The 27699-nt window shown below is 37.8% G+C and overlaps 1 protein-coding gene and 1 long non-coding RNA gene across 4 annotated transcripts in view; one reads left to right on the forward strand and one right to left on the reverse strand.

Annotated features, from left to right (window-relative positions):
* The first annotated feature begins 508 nt into the window (after positions 1-508).
* Positions 509-15465, forward strand: LOC307009044. The gene is made up of 3 exons (XR_013799946.1): positions 509-647; positions 8081-8158; positions 15350-15465. It is a non-coding gene; the product is annotated as an uncharacterized lncRNA (long non-coding RNA).
* grhl1 (grainyhead-like transcription factor 1) overlaps positions 10746-27699 on the reverse strand; it is a 42983-nt gene continuing 26029 nt past the window's right edge. For all 3 annotated transcript variants that reach the window (XM_079632431.1, XM_079632429.1, XM_079632430.1), the window contains exons 2-15: positions 26878-27064; positions 25709-25782; positions 24767-25118; positions 24233-24309; positions 23777-23933; positions 22987-23098; positions 22352-22446; positions 19268-19514; positions 19005-19135; positions 14785-14813; positions 14408-14493; positions 12857-12942; positions 11390-11454; positions 10746-10888 (exon numbers count right to left, since the gene is read on the reverse strand). In XM_079632431.1, coding sequence (XP_079488557.1) covers positions 10774-10888; positions 11390-11454; positions 12857-12942; positions 14408-14493; positions 14785-14813; positions 19005-19135; positions 19268-19514; positions 22352-22446; positions 22987-23098; positions 23777-23933; positions 24233-24309; positions 24767-25118; positions 25709-25782; positions 26878-26943 — 1692 coding nt within the window. In that variant the 5' untranslated portion in view covers positions 26944-27064 and the 3' untranslated portion in view covers positions 10746-10773. The remainder of the gene's footprint in view (positions 10889-11389; positions 11455-12856; positions 12943-14407; positions 14494-14784; positions 14814-19004; positions 19136-19267; positions 19515-22351; positions 22447-22986; positions 23099-23776; positions 23934-24232; positions 24310-24766; positions 25119-25708; positions 25783-26877; positions 27065-27699) is intronic.

Raw genomic sequence — 27699 nt, forward strand, 5'->3', positions numbered from 1 at the left:
TTACATTTAGCCTACTCATGCATCCATGTGTCGTTCCAAACCCGTATGACTTTAGTTAATCTTCTAAACAAAAATATATTTTAATGAAATCTGAGCAATTTCTGAAATGTGGTTTAGTCCAAATTTTCTGAAGAGACATGAATGCTCAAGCATGCTTGCTTGGTGTGCAAGAACCAATGAGGTTCATTCTTGTGTGTTGTGCAGCACGTTTGAGCTTCTACAAGAACCAATGAGGTTTGTTCTTACATGTCAAGCAAGTACGGTTGAGCTTATGTTTATGTTCGCTGATCAATGTTACTGTATGTTGGTGAGTAATTGATGACAATCATTTTTTTGGGTGAACTAACCCTTTAAAATGTAAGTGTCACGATGGAAACACGGAAACAGTATGCAAGTAAAACTCTCTCTTTATTGAACAATATAAATGATGATAGGTGCAGTCCAGAGAGAAACAGGATAGTGGCGCAGGGACTTCGATGGTCAGATGAGTGCCGTGATGAGAAGTGCTGAAGTGACGTGACGAATCCTGAGTGAACAAATCCACAGGAACATGAACAGGAACAAAGAATGCACAGGATGGAACGAAGACGGGATCAAACACAACCGGGACTCACAAACAACGATCTGACAAAGGAGATGAGAACGTGGTGAGTATTTAAAGGTGATGTGATGTGATGAGCTGCAGCTGGCGATGATGATTGAATCAACTGGATCGTGTGATCAGTGCTGATGAGTCGGCACCCCCACACACACTCACACACGCACAAACAACGAGCACGAGACGAGAAGGAAACATAGGATTTATGAACCGTGGCAGTAAGATATGAATGGAAACATGTTATGGTGGTTTACACCACAAAATTGCATTATTAAAATCACTGAAATATTCATGAAACAATATATTCCAATATTCCAGCATGAAGGATGTTGGTGATTACTCTCTGGATCCTTTCTGACAGAATTTTCTGAATTAATAGCCTACTGTTGGTCACAGTAATGGCTCAAATAAGATGGTAATGTCATCATGCTTAACATGTTTAAACGTATTAAGATATATTAGGATTTAAAGAATTAAAAAATAATCGTTGTCATAAACTACTAATTACAGTTTATTAGTAGTTAGTAAGGTTAAGTTTGGGTATTGGGTAGAATTAAGGGATGTAGAATATGGTGGTGCAGAATAAGGCATTAATATGTGCTTTATAAGTACTAATAAACAGCCTAATATCCTAGTAATATGCATGCTAATAAGAATTGGACCCAAAGCTTAAGTGTTACCAGGAAAAAAATGTTGTATCGTTGTTAAGCCTAATAAATAAATAACAATCTTTATGATTTTAAACTTTTAACCTTAATATTTTAATAATTAAAAAAAAAGCTAAATATTTTTATTTACCCCTTAAACCCACTTCATATTTATTTGAGGTTCCTCCGGGTTGGGAATCAATGAAATTATTCAAATCACTACATATTAAGCAATCAGAATAGCAGTAAACATCCTGCTCAACTGGCCGTCTAGGATATAGGCCACATGTCAGTTTGTCTGCCGGTGGGCACTCAGGAAAGCACCAGGGTCAGAGACAGCAGAATGCATCACGTAAGCTCAGACGGTCTGTGCTGTAGTGACCGATTGTGTTCTGCCAACTGCAGCACGGCGAGCGGTGTGTGGGATGTGTAGGAGTTATGTGAGGACTGAGAGGCATGCTTGTGATATAAGTGAGCCACACTGAGAGAGAAAGGAAGGAAACTAGAGGAAAGGTTATGCTATTCGCTTCAACCCATTCCCACTGGTCCCAATCCTCCCGGCACCCGACACCAGTTCTCACATAACGGCTTCAGTCCAGAGAAGAGCGTGGGCCAGTTATTTTGAGAGGTGTTAAATATACTACTGTGCTTGAGGTGTTTGTTGTATTATGCACACAATCTGGTCTCATGTTTGTATAACGCTCAATATGCAGCATGTGTTTAATAGGCCTATATTTTTCTATATTCCATATTTCTCTTATTTAGAACTGAAGACATCAGCAGCAGTCATTAAAAGGTATTGGTCACGTGTGTGTGTTTTGGCAGCACATACTGGCAATTCAGATGTACGTAGAACTCAACAACAGGCTGATCAACAGAAACTCCTCACTTGCTTCACTAAAGTGGGTGTGTATCTGGGTGAAAGGGCAATAATTGGGACTGAACGTCAGTTTTGTCTTGGAACAGATCCTGTTCTGTGGTATGTGAGGTGCTGAGTAGCACGTTTGTCAAAGTCATCTGGTCTGCCATGCGGAGTGACTTATATGTGACTTGTAGATGGTTGAGATTATAATGCAAATTATGCTTACTTATGGAAATGTTTTCATCTGTGTTCGTAAGATGTGTCCCATCCTGACGCATGGTTCATTATGTAATTTCCAGTATTTTTCAGTGCTAGATATGTCAGTTATGAGTAAAGTGTTTTTTAAATGATTCTTATCTCCAAGCCCAAACATTTGGTATTGTTTTTGTTGTCAGTCGATTTCTTTGTGATGGGGGTGTTTAAGAACAGCACAGTCTTAAATGCATCACAGACTACTCATTACATGTGCGTTTATGATTTGTTTTTTTGTGAGATCCACTCATAAAGATCTGCCCTACCATTGTGCACAGGAGTTATATAAATCATAAAAAGTTAATTTAATCTAAGACACTGTACGACTAGGACAACCAAAATAGATGGGCAAAGTCAGTAAACAATTTTCTGTAATTTCACATAAAATAGCTTGTGAGACACATTCAAATACCTTTATCTTACAAAGAAATTTGGATATGCCTGAGCATACAGAACTCACAAACATTTTCATCATAAGGACACTTCAAAAGTGGTGTTCTTTTATACGTTGATATAAATGACCAAATTTACCTGTTCAGAACTTTTGGGATTTTTTTAATTGTGAAGCTTAAGAAACATTTTGGGGATTGATTCAGCATTTTAATCAATTCCCTTGTGCACAGAAGTTCACAAAATGTACACGGTATACATACCATAAATATAGCCTACATCCATGCACAGAAAATATTTAATTCTCTAAAGTTTATTTTCAGTGCTTCAAATGAATGTCAACACCAAGTATGTATGCGTATTGAAAAAAACAAAGGCAATGGAACTGACCTATGAACATTTTGCATTTTACATATGCATTTTGAATTTTCATATTAATATATCCAGGTATAAAGTTTAGTATTAGGTCAAAAGCCAAATCGTCCCCTGAATTATAAGGTTCTATCTGCATTCTGACTGGTTTTGAGATATTGAGCTTTAAAGTTTTTGCATTCCATTCGACTGTGTAAAAAGAACCTTTTTATTTTCTAAATAAAAAGTTCCAAAATGTACACAACTTAAAAAACAACATCACATAATGTAAATAAATTGTCACAGAATAAGAATATGTGAATAACTCAATTTTGACAAAAATGTCAGATAGAACCTTATAATTCCAAGGGGACGAAATAACATTGCTAGAACTTCAATTGATCAATTATCCAAAACAATTTACTTTCTTGGAATTATGACACAAAAAAACAGGTGGGAAAACACTTTGGACCTTCCAAAGTCATCAGGCATCTTTAATGAGATTCCAAGTCACAGGGATCGTACATGTGCAGTCCGTAGAGCACTGCAAATTGTGTAGGGAACAAGTACACGTTTATCTTTACCCACCAGTCGTTGTGTTTGTATTTATTATTCAGCTTAACTTCATTTGTGGCACATGGATGCGACCACTACAAAGCTGATTATATTATATTATATTATATTATATTATATTATATTATATTATATTATTATAGTGTATATACAGTATACATTTGATACACTTTTGCATTTATAACATTTAAACATTTATAACAGCATTTATTTGAAAATATATAAATCTTTTGTAATATTTTATTAATTACTTTAGTGTCACTTTTGATCGTCCTTGCTGAATAGAGGTATTAACTAATTAAAAAACAAATAATAATAATTTACTGACCCCAAACTTTAGAATGGTAGTATGAACGCAATGACCAATCAGAGGTGTGTAAGGAAGGATAGAAACGTTTTTGTCAAGTGCTGAGTGCTGTACGCTTGCAAACTCTCTGACAAAGTGTGTGTAAATAAGGGATCCATTGTGTTGTCCGTATCATTGATTATAAAGGAACTTTTTTGAGATTGCGATGCATGAGTGACAGATTTTAGTGCTTATAAAGGGAGCACTCTTTTCACGCTGTCTATGTGGTAATAATTCATATACTATATTCAGAATTTAAAGAACACTTTTGTTTTTCATGCTTGACAAGAAGCCATGTACACGCTTCAATACATAGGCCCATCCGCATGAGAAATATAAATGCCTCCCTAAGTCATGTGTCCTGCCGCCGGGCCTGCCTCGACCGTAGTAGTGAACTATAAATAACCCACAATTATTTCCGATAAGTTTTCAAGAATATAGGTCAAGACGAGCAATGCAGTGTATGTTTAAACCAGTTCTCTCAGACACAAAAGGTGAAGTTCAAGTCTACAGCAATAGGGCTTGAAGACTGTTGCCCCTTGCCCTGTCAATCAATTGTTAGAGCGGGTGGGCAAGAGAAGGGTGTGTCTGCGCTGTGAAGTACTGAGGTAATCCAGTAAGATTGTGCTGACTCAGAGAGGCGATGATACAGTCCTCGAGACTTAAATACACAGCTGCGAATAGGGCCATTATGAATCTACATTGTTTCTCCACATTGCCTTTGTTTTCTTTGGCCATTTTTAGCCATTAACACAAAGCAAGGTGTTTAGAGCTGAAATGTCGGGTTTCAAGAAAAGAGTAACCATTGACAAGAAAGGGGGAATGAACAAAAAAAACAGGATCTGTAGAGATTCTGGTTCCTTCCCCTAATATCTTTGTCACAGCATGGGATTTTGTTTGCAGGCCTTATAGTATTTTACCCACTTGCGAACAAACAAGTGCTGTTATTGGTAATGGATTAGGACAAGAATGTTACCAAACAACATAATGGGGTTTTTTGTGTGTGCGTGCAGACACACACAGGAAGAACAGGCTACTTAATATCCTTCCTGACCTATATTTTAACATGTTAAGTGTGTCAAACTTTCCACAGGTATAAAACAAACTCATTACTTTTTCTCTTAAAGCTATAGTACATCACACATAATATCAACTATTACGACAACAACAAACGTTTAGAACGCTATCTTTATGGATTTTTTCTGCTTTGTCAGCTCTAAAAAAGCCTTGCACTTATATAAATGCTATAAAGGCACTTATCCTTCTTAAATTTATTATTGAGGAGTAAGTGCAAGGATGAAGCTGAATCCATTACGTTAGGTGAAGTTAATATTATAAGGTTGAGGACAGAAAGGAAAATGTGATGTGGAGTGTGGAAGAAAGATGGAGAGGTAAAACACAAAGCATGGCTAAACGCATTGTTGTGACGCTAGATTTCTTCGGGTAAAAACTATCCAGGGGTGCGTTTCCTGTTCAACAACATAACTCGCTGCTTAACTGTTGTGCAGGTACTCCCAAACTGTAATACATTATAGATTGCTTGTTACTGTTATTTAAAATAAATTCTTTACATTACAATATTACTGTCTCAGAATTGTAATGCGTTACATTACTCCTGTATTACTTTTGAGTTACTTTCACCAAAATAACTACAGAAGAAGAACTTCTAAAATTCGATATGTTTTTTTAAATTACGACGTCGGTAGTTCTTTCGGTTTTAGACAAAGGTTGCATTTGACTATTACGTTCTTCTTTTCCTTATCTCTGAAAAAACTCGAAGTAATGCGCATACGTCCATCTCGCGAATGTACAGTCTTCTTCTGCCATCTTCACCCATTAGCCCCCGCTTTTCCACTGGCCAGCGCGAGCAGAGGCCGAAATCATGCCTCCTGTAAAACCCGTCCTAAACACGCCTTCACTGGACTATGTCACACAGTACACCAGCAAGAGGGAGATGAATGAAATAAATCGCTATACAAATACATCAGAAGCTGTCATTTAGTCTTTATTTACAAACTTGGACACCACACGCAGCTATTGACTGACCACGTTAAAACCACGATCTCATGAAAGTGCGTATCTATACCACGAATGTAATTTTGTACCATTTATACGCCAAAAATGTTTTTTTGCGTGCATATGCTACGCACTGAAAACCCTTGGGTAGAATTAGGGGTGGGGAGTACGTGCATATTACACCCCATAAAGTGCGTAACATATGCACGCGAAAACTGCGTATCATATGCACACAAAAACTATTTTTGGCGTATAAATGGAGAAATAACATTCGTCGTATAAATACGCACTTTCATGAGATCGTGTTACTTAGCCTACATTTTTTATTCATTAATGTCTCGCGGTCTTGCTGTTTTTTTTTTTCTTATTTAAAACAATAACATTTTGGGCTAAAAGTGTGTTGTAACGCAAGCATTACTGAACATGTACCGAGTAAAATATCACTGAAAATTAATTAGTTATGCCTTACACCACTGCGTTACAGCAAAAAGCAATACGCATTACTTTTGTAACGGGTTACTCCCAACACTAGTGTTACCTACTGTAAAGGATTTTTTCCCTAAACCTAACGTTCTAGCGTCTACAAATCGACACTTAATAAATATCTAGCGTCTACAAATCGACACTCATAGCGTTTTCCAATCGACACTTAATAACCTTTATACTCTAGCCCTCGCGTATTTCGTTGACAACTGACCTGCTGCGCAGCAGAAATATCAGACAGACTTTCAGCAAATGTCCCTCCAAATGCCTTTATTAACGGCCGGGAGAGTCTTCGAGCAGTTCTCAGAGAAACTCTCCCAAGAACAATCAAGGCCGGAGGATCTCAGACAAATTCCATTGAGAATCCCACCAGTAAAACACAAATACAACAGTTTTATAGAATAAGGAGGTATGGCAAAATGACATGAAACATTACTTAATTTCATTTCCCTCTTTTTACTAGGTAACCAAACTCTGTTTTTGGTTTCAAATTTAGACATCAGTCTAGTTTCATTTCCCATATTCGTTATTTATACACACACACGCACACACTCAAAGTCACACGTTTTCCATTGGTTTTGTAGCCTGGGTTTCCCCAGACTGCCTTTGCGCAGCGCGATTTTATTCTCGCTGAAAGGCAGTCTGGAAACCATGGACCTGTTTTTCGCCTCGTTTAGGGAACCAATCACAGAACGGGGAGGGAGCAGCAAGACGATGACGACATATTTGCGACACAACTAGGCAGTTTGTTTATATCGGTTTATATCTATGGAGTCAACATGGCAGCAGACGCGAAGCTACCTTTTGATGCAGCCTTAGATATTGTTCTAAGTAGTTTAGATCGCAATTTTATTTAGAAAAAAGAGCAGCGTTTGGCGTTAAACCATTTCTCTACATACGTCATCTGGTATAATGGAAACGATTGGCTATGAGCTACGTACAGACGCATTTGATAGACATTCTTAGCGCCCAATATACGGCGCCGGCGCATTCGTAAACCACGCCTCAAATACGAGAAAATGAACATGTGGTTCCCAGACCCAAGTCTCAACGAGAATTGGGTCTGGCGTTAGCCAGGCTATTGGTTTTGTACCTCCTGTTCAAATGATAGAGGTTAAATAAGGTTAGATGTTAGAAACATGGTTAGTTTAATATACAGTTTAAAATTTCTACGACACTACCATTTGATGCATCATTGAAGAAGGAAGTCACGACTGTTTCACGAAACCATATCGCAAATTTGTTGTTCAATCAACCACATTGGTTAATAATGTCACTTCGTATATAGTTTTGAGATTTTTTCTTTTCCAGAATTTTAGCTATAAATTGCGGACATGGCACCTGAGGACTAATTCAAATGTTCTAGTTATTAGGCTTTATTTACATATTCAATCACCTCCTTTTTACGTACTAGAGCAAAAAAAATAAATGTAACTGGAATATATGATATAGTTGCGAGGTGGGGTCTCCATAGATTTTGTTAGCCCAGCACGTCCCATGCCAAGGCAACACCTTGAACTCTTTGTCATGTTCCTCAAATAATTCATGATTTATTTTTTCAGTGTGGCAGGGAGCATTATACTGCTGAAAGAGACCACTGCCATCAGGGAACCAGAACCATGGTCTGCAACAATCTTTAGGTAGGTGGCACGTGTCAAAGTAACATCCACATGAATGCCAAGACCCTAGTTTCCTAGCAGAACATTGGCCAGAGCATCACACTGCCTCTGCCAGCTTGTCGTCTTCCCATAGTGCACCCTGATGCCATCTCTTCCTCAGATAAATGACACTCACGCACCCGGCCATCCACCTGATCTGAAAGAAAATGTGATACATCAGATCAGGCAACCTTCTTCCATTGCTCCATGGTCCAGAATCTGATGCTCCCATGCCCACTGTAGGCGCTTTCGGCGGTGGACAAGGGACATCATGCGCAGTCTACAGCCACGCAGCCCCATATACACAGCAAACTGTGATGCACTGTGTGTTCTGACACCTTTCCATCACAGGCAGCAGAATGTTTTTTTAACAATTTGAGCTACAGTAGCTCTTGTGATCAGACCAGATGCAGGCTTGTGCATCAGTGAGCCTTGGGTGCCCATGACCCTGGGTGTCCTTTATTGCATCCCTTTTGCTTGGTACTAACCACTGGGAACACCCCTCAAAACTTGCAGTTTTGGAGATGTTCTAATCATTCACTATTTAGACCTTGTCAAAGTCACTCAGATCTTTTCACTTACCCAGTTGTCCTGCTTCAAACACATGAAATCCAAATACTTGGATACTAGTCTTACTAATTCAGCCATAGAAAGATATGCTAAAAATAGTAAGAGTTGTATTCTAGTATGCGGGTCCAAATTCAGCAACTGACTGTTCACTTGCTGGCCAATGCTACCATTGTAACAATATAATCGTTGTCGTTCACTTCACTTGTCAGTTTAATGCAGCTGATAAGTGTGCATATATATAGCCACTCATATTTCAGAGTATTGTAGATGTCTCATTCCAAAATATTGTTAGTGACATTAAACTATTATTGTATTTTTTTGTGCATTACATGTCATCTGGTTCCTCCCTGGTTAAGAGTGAATATTTTTTTTCCAAGAAGGAACTTAAAGAAGGTAAACTGAGGCTGAGGGGGTATTTGAGGCCACTTCTGATTCAAGACACTCTCTATTTAGCCGGCCACTTCCTGTCCACCAGACAGATGGGCTATTGGAGCACAGCCTGTTTCCATGACAACCGCTTTGGATACAGCTAGCTGAAAACCACAGAACACACAGACAGCCAAATAAAATACACAGTCCCAAGTGGCTTTTATTGGAGCTTACGATGTGTATTTGATACAAAAGGAAACATTTCTGACTAACAGTTCAGTAAAGGAAAATAATATCTTTGCATATAAGAACACTTAAATATGCACATTAAAACCAAATCAGACATTAATAACAAACTAAAAAAATTCCCATTTGCATAAATAGATCATTTAGAATGATTTCATTTAAAATTTTAAAAAGATACATTAGAAAACTGACTTTTTGCTATAGTTATATATAAAATAAAAAAAAGTCCCATCCCAGTAATAAATATATACACAATAAATGATATAAAAGAGAGTATCAGTTATTTAGAAAACATTTAGAAGCTTTTTCAAAATTATATAAAACCTGTGCATTTCATCAATGACAACAGAAAGGATGAATATGTTCTCCTCTCAAAGTAACAGCAGTTAATGGGGCATCATATAATGGTTACTGCATGGGTAACCAAATAAGCTTGAAGTAATAAGTAATACTACTTATTTGCTGATTTTCAAAAAAGCACACATCTATGTTTTTGGGCAAAACTGATAAAGCGGTAGCTACAAGAACTCTGGTAATCATGAATTACATTAGAACTGATCGCAAATTTCTGTTATAAATTTGTTAGTAGAGCATTGCAGTTCATTCACCAACAATACCGAATAATGTTTATAAATTTGTTAAAAAAAGAAAGTTTATACTGATTCTCTGTGGATCACATTTTGAAAATACCTCCTGAAGGATTAATCAGAGGGCCTAATGTATGGACCGTATTTGTTCATATTAGGAATGACAGACTTTGGGGAAGGTCTGAAACTGAAAATGGGTGAAATTACATTTGTTGGTTAAAAGAAGGGTTGTTCCACTACATTTATAAATCGTAATGTGCACCCAAACATACACACACACACACACACACACACATACACATACACACCGTTGCTGAGCAAGGGATAATATACTGTACTCACTAAATACTGCTCAGGGTATTTGTATCAATACAGTGAAGCAAATAGGATGCCCCAAACCCATTTTACTACAGAAGTAACACCCTGTTCATTTGTCCTTTTTAGAGATTAGCGTCTCCAGTGCTATGACTTTAAACAGGAAAACGAAGAGTATATTGTTATTGCAATCTCTTTCAGAGTCACAAAACAAATGAGAAATAGTAAAAAGCCGCAGCTGTTCGCTTATACTCAGGAAGATTAGAAAACATGGCTCAAAACCTTTAAGGTGTTTGGAAGAAACACTTGAAAGAGATACTATACATTATTTCACTCTAAATTCACAAAGTACTTAAGGCTCATACACTTGGTCACGCGAAAACTGTTCATTAGATTATTCTAAAAGATGACAGCGAGTTGCTGAGGGATCTCTGGTATCCTAATAGAGTAGGAGGAAGGGTCTGTGGACTTGTGTAAACCAGTCTGTAGGATGACTCGGAAAAAAAACTCTCAAATCTCTGTCAGTGTAAGCTTAATCATTCCTCCCATTTCCTCCATCTGGATCTGGAAGGTGTCCTCGTTGGAGTAGTGCTTGATGATGTTATCATCCATGTTTACCATGATCCTGAAATGAAGCAGAGATGGTGGGACACTAAGGTTTAGTTTTACCCCAATTGATTGTGGTTCAGTTACTAATCAAATGACGTGTGGGATACATTAATTAAAAAAAATATTTAATGTATGGTCACACCTTATATTAGGGTCCAATTCTCACTATTAACTATAACTTTTGCCTCAATAAACTCCTAATCACTGCTCATTACTAGTTAGTAAGGTAGTTGTTAAGTTTAGGTAGGTGGTTAAGGGATGTAGAATATGGTCATGCAGAATAAGCCATTGATATGTGCTTTATAAGTACTAATAAACATTCAATATCCCAGTAATATGCAACAATTGGACCCTAAACTAAAGTGTTACCAAATATCAATAAACTAAAAAAAATCTGATAAATACACATTTTTAATTAAAATATTATATTAATATTAGATAATGAATTTAATGCAAATCATGTCTTTATATTATAATAAATTGACAGCCAAAGTTTAAAGAAATCTGTGTGTCTTACCCTTTCTTGCATTTCTTGAAGACTTTTCCCATCTTCTCAAGAGGAACTTCATATTTCTCTGAAATCTGGTGGACAGGAGATCCATTAGCGGGCGCCAGAAGTAAAACTTTACATTACTGTGTCTATCTGACATGCATGTTATTGTTATTTACATAGCAATGGATCATTTTAAGCAACTCAGCACAATAATTATGAAGTATTCGTCCAGTAATTCATGGCGAGTAATGCAACCCTATGCACTTATTAAATGGAACATTTGTAGACCCAAGTAAGTTTTCAAGCCAACTAGTATCAAAGTTCATCTTATTTCGGGATACAAATGGTTCGGCTTAATGTTTTCCCAAACCCCCTGACGTTATCCTAACATTCCCTTTCCTCATTCTCATAGCTAGCTGAAGTGTTGCAATGCTTGGAAAGCATTCTGTTACGCACACCACACAAAAATACGCACGCTTTCTTATACCTGTCGCAGGACCCTGTGCAGCCCATGCCAGCTTTTGTTTTTATTAGCTGGATGTGTTTTTAAGGCAGTGTGATTCACATGCTGGCCTCCTGCTATGTTTTAATGCAGAAGGCCTGTTGACAGTCAATTTCTTGCTATGTAACTCAAAGTCCCTATTAAATCACCCTGCTTCAGGCTCTAATTTCAGGGACTTTGCATTGACCACATGCAGTTACTGCACTTCTCTGGATCTGTTTTTCTTGCCTTTTTTCCTAAATTTCTCTGGGAGGTGCTGTGCTGCATTAGAAACGTGGCTCTAGTTTTGGATGGGATGTATAATTTTTGGGAGGGAGCTCTCTTGGAAACACTGTTTGTGTGTGTCTGTTTGCGGTGCAATTAAAGGATGCATTACTAAACAAAATTATACTGTTACAATGTTAAGAACACGTCCTTAAATAACCCTCCACTAAAGGCATTGAAACATTAGACTTGTATTAGTTAAATTAGATTTAGATTTCCTGAAGAAATGCGAGTGGTTCTTGCCTGAGTTAAAACCCAGCACCATGATAATGTTAGAGTGTTGTGTATGGACAGCAGGGCAGTGTTACTTGCTGAGGTACTCTTGGGGTTTTTAGTTCACTTCTATCAGTTTTATTATCATCCGGGAGAAAATTACAAGTAAGATTGTTTAAAAATGTGACCGCACATGTCTTCTGACAAGACACATGATTTGTCTTGACCTTCAATTGATTTCAATAGAGCAGGCATCATCAAAATAGCAGACCACAGTCTGGCTTGGTTCAAATCAATTATTATTTGATAATATATTTAATAATAATAATAATCTTTAATTATCCTATTTCATGGATAGTTTTCGAAGTCCTCTATTTTGGATATATTTTTTTACACAGAGCTCATCGCAATTCATTATGGGAATGTGTGTTTAAATTCCTATCCCATATGCCTTAACAGACTGCACTAATAATGTGGAATGAGGACATTTGGGGAAAGAGAAGTGAACTCACCGCTTCCACTAGGCCTTTTACAGTAGGAGTTTTCAGCATGAGGGCATCAAACACTTCCTCTGTCTCCTTGCGCACATACAGCAAAACTGCAAAGGCAGAAAAATATGGTCAGCTATATGGTCACTCATGCACAAACTGCAAGCCCAGTTTTCTTCAATGTGAGGTCAGATTTGCAAACCAAAATAAACCAAAGTAAAGTCTAAGTCTTCTGCCAAGAGTTTCATGTGGCAGATGATTTGATATGTTTTTCTAATGCATGCCTTTCATGACTTTGTATCTCACATGCTGATCCCTGTAGTTGTGGTTTCTGCTCAGTCTATAAAGTCTGACCGGTGACGCCCCCCTCCTCCCCTTTCACCCAAAAACCCCAGAAGGACTGGGCAGCATCCCAAACCATTACTGGGAACACTGTGCTTACAGCAAGGGACTTTCAGTGATGTGGACAGGCCGGAGTACACAGATTACAAACATTATATCCTATTCCAAAGCCGACGTGTTGCTTTTGGCAAGAGTTTTTTTTTTTAAAAATAGATACAAACACGCACCCGTCCACACAAACCTACACATGGCTGACCATGACTGCTATTTAACAGGCAAACAAGCTGGAGACGGCCAGAGAAAGGCAAGGCATCGTGTTGGGAGGGCTAGCAGCCTCCAATGACCTGCAAATTTCCATTATTTTTTTGCCGGATCCCACAGATGTTTGGTTCTCTACTTCCTTTGTTGAAGTGACCGAAGCAGCAGTGTTTGCCTCTGAAATGCTGAGACACACTGGTCTATAATTAGAGCCTTTCACGGTACAAAAAATTGTTTAGCTCTGTTCCAAAACCTATAGTCAGCTGCCTCACTAGTACCTATTACCTACATAGGCAACTGGCTTCTAAGGCAGCATCCTAACGTCATGGAAACTCATAAGTGAATCACGTCTGGAACACTTGGTAGAGAGACTTCGCATGTCACAAGTAGTGCCGCTCACATGCAATTGGTTCCAATAAAGTTTGATATTAGCATATTGCAAAACTAATGCTGCAATACTCTAATAAGCATCAAATTAATGACAAATTTATTTATTATTTATTATTTATTATAAAAACATTTATTTTTATTATATTTTGTACAATTATTAGATCATATGTATTATATTATTGAATGTTATTATGTTATATACTATTTTATGGATACTTTACAGTTCTGAACAAAGCATACTTAAAATCAATCATCCGCCATCTTGATTTTTTTAACTTGTTGCAGTGCATTATGGGATTGCCTTCTCCATGAAGGATACATATGATGCTGCCTTTGAATATGTCTAAAACCAGGCATCTTATGAGGTATTCATCCACCATAGGCAGCACACTAGGTTTTGAAACAGAGCAAATGTGTTTTGAATTAGGGTGTTTTTGTGTGCGGTTACTCGCAAGCAACCAAATGGCATTGCACCATAACAGTGCTAATACTATAGTGCCAACAATACTTAAATAAACACAGAAATACCCAAAGATCTGTCTCATCCACCAAATCACACACAACCCAGTTCCAGTTAAAACACACCTCTTTTGGGCTCATCCATCCTTGCCAGCTTATTGGGAGGTGATCCAAACTCCTCCTCGGAATAAGGTAATCTCTTCATAGCTGAGCTGAAGAACAAGAGGGAAAGAGAAAAAGTGAGGAGACGAAGAGAGAGATGCAGTGGATGGGGGTAGTTCTGAGAAAACCACCGTCCCAATAGAAAAAGGGATGCGAGTACATCATTACCAATTACACAAACAGCACCTGCACATTTCCTGGAAACGCTACACAGGGAGCAGCACTCCAGGGCAAAGCTAAAGGCTGCTTGCTCTATAATGTAAATTTTGAACCCTCCCCCTGTCTTGAACACGAATTCAGAATATAAATGAGCTCAAAGAAGATAAGAGACAGAAACTTACCCCTCCTCTGAATCCTCCGGTGAGAAAGGCTATAATGAGAAAAGACAAAATACAGCATTAACAAAAAATATTGAGTCATACCATTCGTTAACAAAAACTTTTAATATTTCAGAATAAGGAGGCATTTTAGAGTTATTCCCCATAGTGAATAAAGAGACAAGTTACATATTGTAATAAAACTGAATGTTGCTTTTTAAGTCTGGCCTATGATAACAAAATATATTGTATAAATATACACTAACGTTTAAAAGTTAAGTGTCAGGGTTATGTTTGGTTGTGTCTTAGTTTTCATTGTGTTTAGAGGCTATTTTCCTTTGACCGAGTTTTCCCGTTTATCTAATTGATTCATCCCATTTAATTAACTCGTTAGCTCCTTTATTTTTCCCTCTGTACTTAAGCCCTCAGTTTCAGTCTGATATAATTCGTCCTTGTCCTGTATTGTTTAACGTCTGTGTTGAAGTGGTTGTTCTATTCCATGTTTCCAAGTTTATCTCCTGCGTGTTTCCTTGTTTGAATTTACAATTAAAAGACTATTATTTAACCCATCGTTGTGTGCCTTATACAGGACCTTAAAACAAAGACTCAACTATGGAACAGGCAGAGCTTGAGATACTGGCGGAAGATCATCTCTTCTTCTCCTTTCATCAAGACGGTCAGCCTCTGGAGCAATATGTGGAGGAGTTTCTGCAGTACTATCCTCTGGTGAGCTGAAGCACTCAAATGCTCAATGCCTGTTTCCGGGAGGTACTGGATGACGAATTATATCAGTCTCTTTCTCCCAGTAAATGCAGTCTATCCTTGGTTGATTATATCAACTATGTTCTCTGGCTAAACGGTTCTGATTTCTTTGTTGATGAAGTGAATGAGGACTTTTCCCAGGATCATCCAGTCCCATCCGGAAAACATTTGAGCACTCCAGCTAACCCGAGCCTGCGTCCAAGCCCTCCACATACCTTACCAACAAGACCTCTACTCCAGAGACCTCTACTTCCAGTGAGTGAAATTCCAGAGTCCGTTCCAATGTTAGAAATTCCCGAGTCCGTTCCAGTGAGAGAAGATCCCGAGCCTGCTCTCGAGAGGGAAATTCCAGAGCTCAGCCCAGAGAGCGTTTCACTGTCCATAATGGCTCTGGTCTGGGCCACATCCACTCCAGCCCCTGAGCACAGTCCAGTGTCGGCTCTAGCCCATGAGCCTGCTCTAGAGTACGCTCCAGTTCACAATCCCATAGCTCCTTCCAAGAAACTTGGGGGGGGTGGCTATACGTCCTCAGCCATAGTGGCTGAGCCAAGCTCCAGTGTCAAGGCCACGGAGGCCGATCGTCCTGGCTCTTCGCACTACCAGCGCCTCCCTGGTTTCCTGAACTTCCGGCACCTCCCTGGCTCCCTGAATTGCTGGTACCTCCCTGGCTCCTGTATTACCGGTGTCACCCTTGAGCCTTCCTAGCCTGCCAGCACCGCCCTGGACACTTGTCCGTTACCTTCCACCACTCCAGGGTGCCCACCCCATCCTCCGTCCCCAGTTGAACTCTTTTGGGGGTTTTGATCTGTCTTAGTCTTCATTGTGTTCAGTTGCTATTTTCCTTTGACCCAGTTTTCCCGTTTGCCCGTATCAGTAACATACCGTGACAGTAATATTATTATTCTTTATTCTTTTTAGACTCATTAACATGATCAAAAGTGGCAACGAATACTTTTACATTGCTGCAAAAAAAAATCCCATTTCAAATTGAATCATAGTATCCTGAATTTTTTATCAGTTTCCACAAAAATATTAAGCATCACAACATTGATAATAATAAGAAATGTTATTTGAGCACCAAAATTAAAATATTTATGATTTCTGAAGGATAATGTGACACTGAAGACTCAAATTTCTTTTAAATTGCAATACTATTTCAAAATATAACTGTTTTTACTGTATATTTCATCACATGAAAGCAGCTTTGATGAGCATAAGAGACCCCAACCTTTTGAACGATAGTGTACAGGATATTTACTTGAAGCTCACATTGGAAAGACTTTAAAATATAACATTTTAATTTGACTTAACGTATTTGAATGTAGGTGGAAAATTAAACATTCAGCTGAACTTTCAGCTTCTAAAATTCTTTATTTTATTCCACAAAAATCGGTTTGAGATGAAACTACTGTATGACCTGCAGGACCACCAGTCGCTCTTGCTGAAGACCCAATGGGTTGAACCATTAACACGTGCTAATACATTTGAACCTACTTGTGATGATTAATGCACTCGTAAATTCAGACCAACTTTCTTTCTTTTTATTTATGTAATCTTTTATTTTTATTTTTCAGTTCCTGCACTGCAATGTAAACTCGATACAAAAGCTGTCAGACCCCCAGAGCATAAAGCAGACCATTCAGAACATTTGAGTCAACACAGGTGCATTGCATAAGCACATAAAAGCACATTAACATCCTTCCATGGCTCTAAACATGCTTCATTTGTGTGACACTAGAAAAGTATGGCAAAGTTCACGTTTCTTGTTCATTTTGTGTGATTTAGTGAAAAGTAAATAGCCAGAAGGTTTATTTTTGGCTCTAGATACACTTTGGGCATCAATGTCACACAACTACTGATGATCAAAGGTCATGTTTAAGGACAGTGTCTAACATTTGCTTTCCTACAGAACGGGGAGTCATGTGATTTTTGCCATATGGGTGAATAGGTTTGTGAGTCAAAGGTGGAGGGTGAAGTTAAAGGAAGGGTTCTACCAAGAAAAAAAAAAAGAAAACTTGCAAGTCTAAGAACCTTAAAGTTAAAAGACATGTGATCCAGTGATGGGTACATTGTTGTTTATGGTATTTGGTAGCCTGAATGGTACTCTGAACAAAGCTGGCAGGACAAATTAGGCATGTTTTGATTCGTTAAGAAAGCGTGTGTGGGCTTAAGATGTGATTCCTTGCCAAGAACTTTCTGATAACAGCCAAACCCATGCCATAAATGGGAGATTTTATAACTGTGAGAAACGACTATATTCCTTCCAACTGACTGCATCACTCCGGTCACCGTGACCCAACGACAATCTGCTATTTCTGTGAAATGTTACAGTAGCCTGCGCTCACACATGCAATAAAACATTACGCAAATCCACTTATATGTGGAGGATAATAGGGAAATGGAATGAATCTGTTAAGGGTACTGACATTTAGACCATTAATCATTTTGGCAAGAGACCACACATTTTTATATTAAAAAAATAATTTTGTTAACACTACTAAGGGCATTTTAATAGGTTGCACATTGCAGTGTCAGGTTGCTAATTTTCTTAACTTGATGTGATTGGAAATACAATTTTTAATTAGGTTTGACTAGGTCAGGTGAAATGATAAAAAAATATTGATAAGAAAAAGAATAAAGAAGTTAATTTTCCAAAATAATTAATTATAATTATAATAATAGTTTTTTTATAATTTATAATGTATTAATAAATAACATTGTCATTTAATAAATTGTAATATATAATGTTTAATTTATAATGTTTTTTTTAGTTTTTTTTTACATGTTTATCACTGGTTCTCTGGGACACAAAAAAAGGCTCATCTTTTAATTATTGTTTGATTGATTGACTGACTGACTGATCTGTCAATAATCTTTCTGTTCCAAGCCACTGAGTGCGTTTTCATGCATTTTGCACTGTTTGTGTTTAATAACCCGTATTGTATAAGTTCATGTAAACACGTAAAGCTGTGTTCTTCTTATGAGGAAATGTCATAGCTGTTTAAACAAAAGCCATTTGCCCATCACCCCGTTCTCGCACCGGCATTCTGGTGTCATTCATTTTTCTCTGATTGGACCATCGAGGCTAAGCCTAACAGATAAGATACGGGGTTAATGCAGAAACTGGAGTTAATGGGGTCAAAATCATTCTAAACTATATGATTGTGCTCACATGCTGCAAAAATGTACATTATCGTACATTCTCCTATCTTTGTATCTTATCACCAGTGCTCACATGCAATGTGTCATAACACACACTGCACCTGTAGAGCACAGAGCATTTGAGTTTCATAAGTCTGCCAATGATGTAAATGTTAAAAAGCTTTTTTTGGTCTATAAACCTGATACGCACTTATTGACCCCCAAAGAGGTATTCTGAAACTTTGTAACTTATGATATTTACTATTTATCTGATATGTTCAAATGTGAAATATGTGCACAAAAATTTTTTTTTGCACACAATGTTAAGCATTGGTACTCACATGACGCTGGAAGGTGGAGAAGTGGATGTCGGGGATGAAAAGGACAGGCTGCGTCTCGTATTCTGTCATTGTCTTAAAGATAGTGATGTCGCTGCGCTTGTGCAGGAGGGGCAACTTGACATCTGGCCCAACTGAGAACAATGGGGCAAGAATAGAGTGAAAAACAAGTCTCTCCAGAGCTCAGACTTACATTTTCAACAAAAGCACCATCAGGTCAGTTCAAATCCATGTGTCAAAGTAAAAAAACCTGAAGGTGTGCTTACAGTTTCCCATAGCGGGGTTGACATCAGGGCCCTTGCTCTTCCTACGGGACTGTTTCCTCTCCTCATCACGGATTTTGCGTTCTGCACCCTTGTCACAGAAGACCTTAATCTGGCAGAATGCGCGGTGGATGGGTTTATTACTGCGGTTGTTGTAGCTGTAGGTGTCGATCTGTAGGTTGAGCGGTAGGCCCTTCACTCCCTTCTGAGAGGAGAAGTCTGTACTCAGACAATTCACTGAGATAAAGATCTGAGGAGGGAAGAGAGGGAACAATTAATGTTGCAATGTGTGTTACATCGTTTGTTACAAATCAATCCTTGGAAATAGAGTATTGTTGCGTTCAGTCCAACTTTCTTTTTTTTTCTTTTTTTTTTTCTTCAGTTGCATGAAGCAAAACAAAAAGCTAAATGTCCCCTGAACAAAAATTCAGAGTAGTTAAAAATATTTTTTTCTTAAAAAAATAAAAAATAAAAAAAAATTAATAAAGTAAAAGAGATTAAATAGACTGATTTCAAGTTAAAAACAAGAGACAACCTCAAAATGCGATGAATGCAATTTTACAAATGTACTTTTCTAAAAATGTGTCTAAAAATGTATTCAGTGTGTGGATCGCATTGTTTGTTTTGAACTTATGAATTGTGTTTTCTGTAAATGTTCAGGGTAAAACGTTTGTGAGGGGAAATGGGAGCACCAGAGTGTCATGCCATTATTTGTATTGTATGTCGCCCCCTTTTGGTAACAAAATAGAATCACAATACAAAGTTTTTAAGACTGGGTTCAATTCAAGCATTCTGGAAGTGCTCTTCCATCAATGTCTAATAAATAAAATATTAGTTTATGATATGAAGAAATAAATATAACTTTAATACAAACGGTGGCATTGCAAAAAATGTATTATACTGTTTCAATTAATGTTTTTTTCTATGAATATAACTTTCATTCAATTATTATTATTTTTTTTTACAACTGAGCATCCTGCTTATTACCGGTAATTCAAATTCAGACACAGAACTGAAGTGTGTATATATATATATATATATATATATATATATATATATATATATATATATATATATATATATATATATATATATATATATATATATTATTATATATATATTATTATATAATAAAAAAAAAACACTTCCCTTTAAAAATTTGGGGTCGGTAAGATGTTTTATTGATTGGAAAGGCGTCTCTTATGCTCATCAAGGCTGAAATTTATTTGATCAAGAATACAGTAAAAAAAAACAATCTTGTGAAATATTATTACAATGTAAATGTATTAATAATGTAAATGACAAATAAATGTATTAAAATATAATTTATTCCTGTGGTGGTGAAGCTTACTTTTCTTTTTATTACTTTTCTTTTATTGCCATTACTCCAGTCTAATATGCTGATTTGGTGCTCACGAACTTTCTTAAATGTCTTATTATTATCATTAGTGATGAAAACAGTTGTGCTGTTTAATATCTTTTGTTGGAAACCATGACACGTTTTTTACAGAATTATTTGATAAACAGAAAGTCCAAAAGAACAGCATTTATTTAAAATACTTTTTTGTAACTATGTAAATGTCTTTACGGTAACTTTGATCAACTCAATGCATCCTTGCTGAACAAAAATATAAATGTCTTTATTAAAAAAAAAATCATACTGACCACAAACTTTTGATCTGTTGTGTATATGTATAACTCTCGGTCATCATCTGTTTATTCCTACCACTGTATCACCAAAGCAAAATTTACTTAACTTTATCCAATGACAATACAGCATCTTACGTAATAATGGATTATTAACAAAAGGCCTGAGACAAAATGAGAATTACAAACAAATGGGCATTCAACTAATCAAATATTTGCACACGCATTCACTCAATACCTGTAATTTCTCAAAAAGTCCGCTAGGGGCCGCCACAAGAACATTCCAGCCATCCTTTTCCAAACCTATTAGTGTTTTGCCCTGATCTCTCTCTCTCTCTCTCTCTACAATTTCTGTTTCTCACCCAAGCGCACAGAATCCAACCCCCGCCCACATACAACACTGCCAACAGTGTTAGACACTGTAGACTGAGCACACGGATGAGTATCCTACAGCGCAGGCCTATCTTATAATCTGCATCCTGGTTATACAACACTGCACACTGCAAAATACTCAATTTCATTATTTAAACTATGAATTGTTTACTTAAATGGGACAATTATAATTACACCAATACACACATGGACGTGACTATTCCTTTAACAGCCTGCGACGATCCTTCAACTTAGAACACAGAAGAAAAATCAAAACCAATCAGACAGAGGTAGAAGATATGAACCAAAATCTGTTTGTCACTTGGTGACGGGTTTAACCCGACTGGTCTGGACACACTCGTCGAACAGGATTCCATCAGCCTTCCTGTGACGGTGCTCACTGCTCCCCCGTTAATGTTTCCTCATTCTTAACGCTATTGTTGGGCGCGTCTCCTCTTTAACACGTCAGTTTCGCACAAAATAGGGCTGTCAAGACCTAATGATCTGAGAACAAATCCTACACTGAACATTTGAACATACTCAAAGTCAGCGAACAACAAATATCTCCATCCGTAAGCATCTGCATCTGAAGACATCTGAACTAAAAGCTTTGATCAATGTTGGAAAACACCAACGACCAGCTCAAGTAACTAAGCTTGACCAAAATAATATTGGAAAGCCCCTTTTTTACACTCACTTTCTTAGGATTTTTCTTATGGGTCAGAGCACACTTTGTTTGTGGCTCCTGAATAAGTCCTTTGTTTGTGTACAAGTATTGAGCATCAGGTTTATTTTGAGTGTAAACCTCCATGTGATGTCAGTCATACTTTTCCTAAAAGGTTATGTTTATTTTAAGATTTTTTTTATCCACATACCAAGAATTCTAACAGAAGGAAATTTAGCTATTATAAACCTTTAACCTAAATCTAAAGCCTTTCAACAGAAAGCCATTTTCACTAATCTCATATTATTTTATTTAGATATCAACAAAAATTAAAAGAGCAATAATGTTGTTTATTGATTATAAACGATGAAAATAGTGTTAGAAGTGCCCAAAAATGTCTTTACCTTTGCTTCCTCACTGATGTCCCATGTGAATGAAATGGCGTTATATGAAATCTCCTCAATATTACTGATGGTGTTGAAACTTTCTTTGTAGTCGGCTGTGGGAGACAAGAGAGGCTTGATTTGTGAGTATTTTGAGAATTCATTTTGTAAATGAAGGAGGTAAATGGGGAAGGAAATATTTTGGTTGTATCATATTTTTTAAATCTCAGTTGCAGATATAAGACCAGTAGAACTGATAGTAGACTCTAATTACATGTTTATGAGCTTTTTAGATCAAATCAAGACAGTTAAATGTAATCAATTCAACATATGCTGGAAAAACTGTTGTAATACAACATCATAACAAATTTGTAATGTAATATTAAGTCTCAAAAGGTATTTTCCCCTCACAAGTCGACTTTCATTGAAAGCAAGATAATGCTGTGTACCCTTTCAAGCTTTACAATGTTCATCTTTTATTTGTTGTGTCATTGATGGCTCTCCCCTTGAGCTATTGTCTTGTCCCCACCTGCATCCCCCCTTCCCAGCGTCCAGTTTGTCTGTTTGCTATCTGTATCGTTACTCCACCCTGAACTGCACTGGACCCAAAGAGAATTGAAAGTGTGACTAAGATCAGTGAGATCAGGTATCCTCACCGATATCAATGCATCTCTGTTTGGCCGTGTGCTGTCTCGAGTGCCAGTATTTCCAGTGCTTGAGTTGGTCATCTCTGGTTTTCTCCTCTCCAAACACTACCATCACAACACTCTGAAAAACAGCACGGTGTTACTGCTTTCCATCATAGTGTACACACTCAAACAAGTGCTCATACATTCAGTGCTCCAAAAAGTATTTACACACTTAAAAGTCACACTTAAATATATACTAATTTGACAGGAAAGTATCTGGACACTTACAGTAATCTACGCACAATAATGTATAAATGTCATTATACTAGACTAGAATATGTGGCATCTGCAAAACAAATGATAGTAGAGTCTACTTTGTGTGTGTGTGTGTGTGTGTGTGTGTGTGTGTGTGTGTGTGTGTGTGTGTGTGTGTGTGTGTGTGTGTGTGTGTGTGTGTGTGTGTGTGTGTGTGTGTGTGTGTGTGTGTGTTCAGGTATTCCCTACATTGTAATACCAGAAATGTTTGATCTTGTGGGGACATTTTTTTGCTCTCCATGAGAAAAACTGTTTATTAATCATATAAAATGCCTAAAGTTTGGGGCTGTGTTTACGGTTATATGGGATATAGTACAGTCAGTACAGTATAAAAATCATTATGTCAAAGAAAAGTTCCCATAAAACATGAAAACACAACGTGCGTGCGTGCGTGTGTGTGTGTGAATTGATTTAAAGTGTAGATGAAGTGTCCAAATACAGTTTGGGGCCAAAAAATTAAATAAAAAAAAGAATACAAATCTTATTTTTGTACTAATCTTACCCTGACTTTACAGATGGGGCCGTGCATCAGTTTGCCATTGTCGGTTTCCCTGAGGGTGATGGGATAGAACTGGCCCTTGTTGAGGTACGTCATTGTGCCATCACCAGACTTCTGTCTGAGAGACTTGGAGGCTTCTAACGTGTATTCAAAATTATTACTGTTGACCAAACACAAAAAAAAAGGGGTCACCACATACAGTAATACATGTTTGCACCATCCGACAAAACACACCCATGACAATTTCCCTGTTTGCTGTTACACAGAAGAGCACGTCATATTTGTTGTAGGCACACTTTCATTTGCCCATGGGCCATGTGCACCTGTCAGGATCCACCAGTGACCCTATTCTGTTTGCACACGCTCAGCTGATACAATCTGCTGACTCCCGGGAGAGACTCTTGAAGGGAATGAGGTTTTTCTCTGGGGTTTTGTTTTTGGCAGCAAACGTTCGCTTACCTCGACATTGTGTCAAACGTTCCGTACTCCTCCTGCGAGACCATGCGTAACTGGAGATCCCCTGGGAACGAGAACACCTGTAGTGCACAAAAGAGGGGCGAGAGGGCCTGGCATTAGCGCAAACAACCACCACGCTGCCACACATTCAGTCGGTGAGAGAAAGCTGATTGCTAAGCCAAAGAAAAAACAAACGGCTCTCCCAGCTCCCTGTGTGTGTAAGGTTTTTGTGGAGCTATCATTTCTAAGGAAATCCTCCCTCCAGGTCTAAAGAGAAGGTAGAGTGAGGGAGCGGGAATGAGAGCGGGCAAGAGAGAGAGAGAGAAAGAGAGAGAGAAAAGGCCCTGGCTATTATGTGAGAGGAAAATACAGCACTTTATTGTGTAAGAGAGACAATGGCATAATGACATGCTAGCTGCTATTTTGGCATGTTCAAATAAAAATAGGGAGGGGGCTCAATACAACAATGTCTTTAGAGTCGCCAGGTAAATGAAGTATTGTCTGAGGGTGGGAGACAGGAGATGTGTGTGAACTCACATCTGAGTTCTCTGGGAAGGTCGAGTCTGGGGTGCGTGGCTGTGTGTTCGGGCTGAACTGGTTGTGGGGGAGCTGACGGTCACCGTATCCCACCGTGTGACTGTCTGGTTCTGAGCAGTGGGGGTTGGGGACTGTGACGGAGAAACCGTGGGATGAACCCTCGGTCTTCACTGAGTAGTTTGGCACAGCCGCAATGGACACCGTCACCGTAGTATCAGGTGAGGGGAAAAGGCCTCTCTTGTCCTGGGTGAGCTGGTTCCCTGGAAGAACGATATTTAGGGGTACTCCTTTCAGAACCTGAATTCTGTTCTCCGAAGACATTGACGTCTCTTGGAGAGGGGCCATCATGTTCCTGTTGAGAATGTAAATAACATAAATGTTTGTTTTTTTAACATTTCAATGACCTACATGCACATCCACATGCCTTAGTTTAAAGTTTACTTTTCTTTCTTTTTTTTATTTGTGAAATGTAAACATTTTCCTTGCTTTAAACCAGATTAAAATACAGAATATAGATAATAATATATCTGTGCTGGGGAGAAACTATCACAAGCTCATTAAAGTCACCATGAAATCAACACAGACTAATGTTTCTTTCTTTCTTTCTTTTGTTGGGAATATTGTAGGAATGCACACTGACACGGCAGAACGGCAACATTAAACTCTATGCGCATGATATTTGAAGCTTTTAATATAAAGTGCACTTATGCTTGGAACGGTTAACTTGTGCACGTTTTTGCTACAATAAAGTCACTGACTTGGCTTCTGCGTGCTCGGCAAACAGACCAAACGAATCAATCATATAAGTTGTCAACTATTTTCTTAAAAGATTATTATTGACTGTAATTGCATTCCTCAAAGAGAATAATAAAAAGAAGGGTCTCGTCTTCTCAGTGTGGGAAAAAATGGCATTCATTATTGCATCTTTGATGAGAGCTTCACCTTTTGTTGGGATCCACATCAGAGCCCAGGACGTCAGTCTTTTGCTGGGATATTGTTCTCTTTTCCCGTGGCACCTGGGGAAAGTAAACAAACTCTATGTTAGTCTGACCACATCCAATAGCATCAGCTTTACCCATTATATCTGTCAGTGAACATATTTAACAGACTTAGATGTCAGATATCATTAAATTCATCCTTAGTTAAGTAGAACTCAAATAATAATCATACTAATGTAAACATTAAATAATGTTAGTTTTTTTTAAGTTCCTCCTTCCTTCCTTCCTGCTGTAAAATAATAATTATATGATGTTTCCATTGGTCTGTTTTAAGATACAGTCAAAGCAAAAATTATTCAGACACCAGATATTATTTGTGATATAGTGTGTGCAGGACACTATAGATCATTTATGTAAGTGAGGATAGCAAAATAAAGTAAACTGTGACATATACCCAAAAATTCTACATACAGTGAGACCAGTTAAATACACTTTGACCTAACCGTGTTTTGCTTAAGTGTTTTTTCTTTAATTGATAATTCGACCTTATTACACCACAGACTGAACAAAATTAAGCATTGCTTGGTTATTGGTTGACCCAAATTGGTATTATCTAATTGTGAACTTAAATTTAAAAGCTGACAGCTATTCAACCTAATTCATTTGTAAGACATACTATCAGACGGATGGCCAAAACCAGTGAAATTTCAACTGATTTGATAACTCTGAGTTCTTGTCAGATTTTATTACCATTTTCTAAACTATAGCGGATAAACTGCGATAATGTGAGAAATGTTGAAGGTGTCTGAATACATTTTGGGTACACTTTATTTTAAGATGCCCTTGTTACAGTGTAATTATAGTACTGAGTAAGTCTTTTTAATTAATGTGCTTACTAATCAGGGTTAGGGTTTGGTTTAGTTGCTTTTAATTATGATAATTTACTGTTACTACTATGTTAAGTACATGTAAGATGTGTTACAGGGACACTGAATTAATAAATTATTACCAGTAGCACTTTATTTTACAAATTAATGTAATATAAAATGATATCTGAATTTTATTTTCTTCATATTTAATGCTTATTTTGCTAGTAGTACTTTGGGTTTTAGAAAAGTGCATTACAAAATGCTTTTATTATTATTACTATCGTTGGTGTAAGTCTTCTTTTACCTTGTAGTAGTCGTATAGCAAACCCAGAGCTGCGGCACTGTCCTCATCTCCATTAATGCTCATCATGGCCTTGGTGGCGGCTGTGAGAGGGTTCTCCAGGAACGACTTCCAGGCCTCATCCTCACTTGTGTAAGGCCGGCGCTGGTTGTAAGGCGGATCATTCGGTAGCACGTGCACAGGCCGCTTACTGTGAGGAACAGATCAGAAAGTACATCAGTACAAGACTAAAAGCTAAATGAATCTCCGGGCAGAGAAACAATCAAAACAGTTAAAGGAAACGAAAAGATGGACGATAAGCTTCAACAATCTGGAGATGTTTTGCCGATATTGCTGGTGTTAAAGTTGACAGAAGAGCAGGTTGTTGTGAAAGGCCTTCTTTATCTCAGGATCTGCAACAAAAACTGGGCCAAACAACAAATCTCTGCTCAGACCGCAGCTTCCCGTTTGACAACATGTTTCACTGGCTCTTCCAGTAAGACAGCCAGTAAAGTGTCAGAAGGAGATCTGGTGACTTTTCACTGACTGTGACAAAGTTCATTAAGAAAACCGGTTAAGAAAACCTTTTTCATCATCATTATGTCATTCTCATGAGTACCATCATATCTTTTTTAGACAAAGGTGGTTCACAGAGATTGAATATACTTCGGTCCAGTGCTTATTAAATGTTTATACAACAGTTAGTTCAGGTCTTTGAATCTGATTGGCTGAGAGGTCTTCCCAGCCGTTGCGATATTCTATATCACCACAGGAACCATTTCACCGTTTGCATCACTCCGCTTGCAGCATTTCTCATAGCGAGTGTCTTTGCAGACCAGCAAACCC

The sequence above is a fragment of the Phoxinus phoxinus genome (genome assembly GCF_949152265.1).
Source record: "Phoxinus phoxinus genome assembly, chromosome: 13".
Classification (NCBI taxonomy): domain Eukaryota; kingdom Metazoa; phylum Chordata; class Actinopteri; order Cypriniformes; family Leuciscidae; genus Phoxinus; species Phoxinus phoxinus.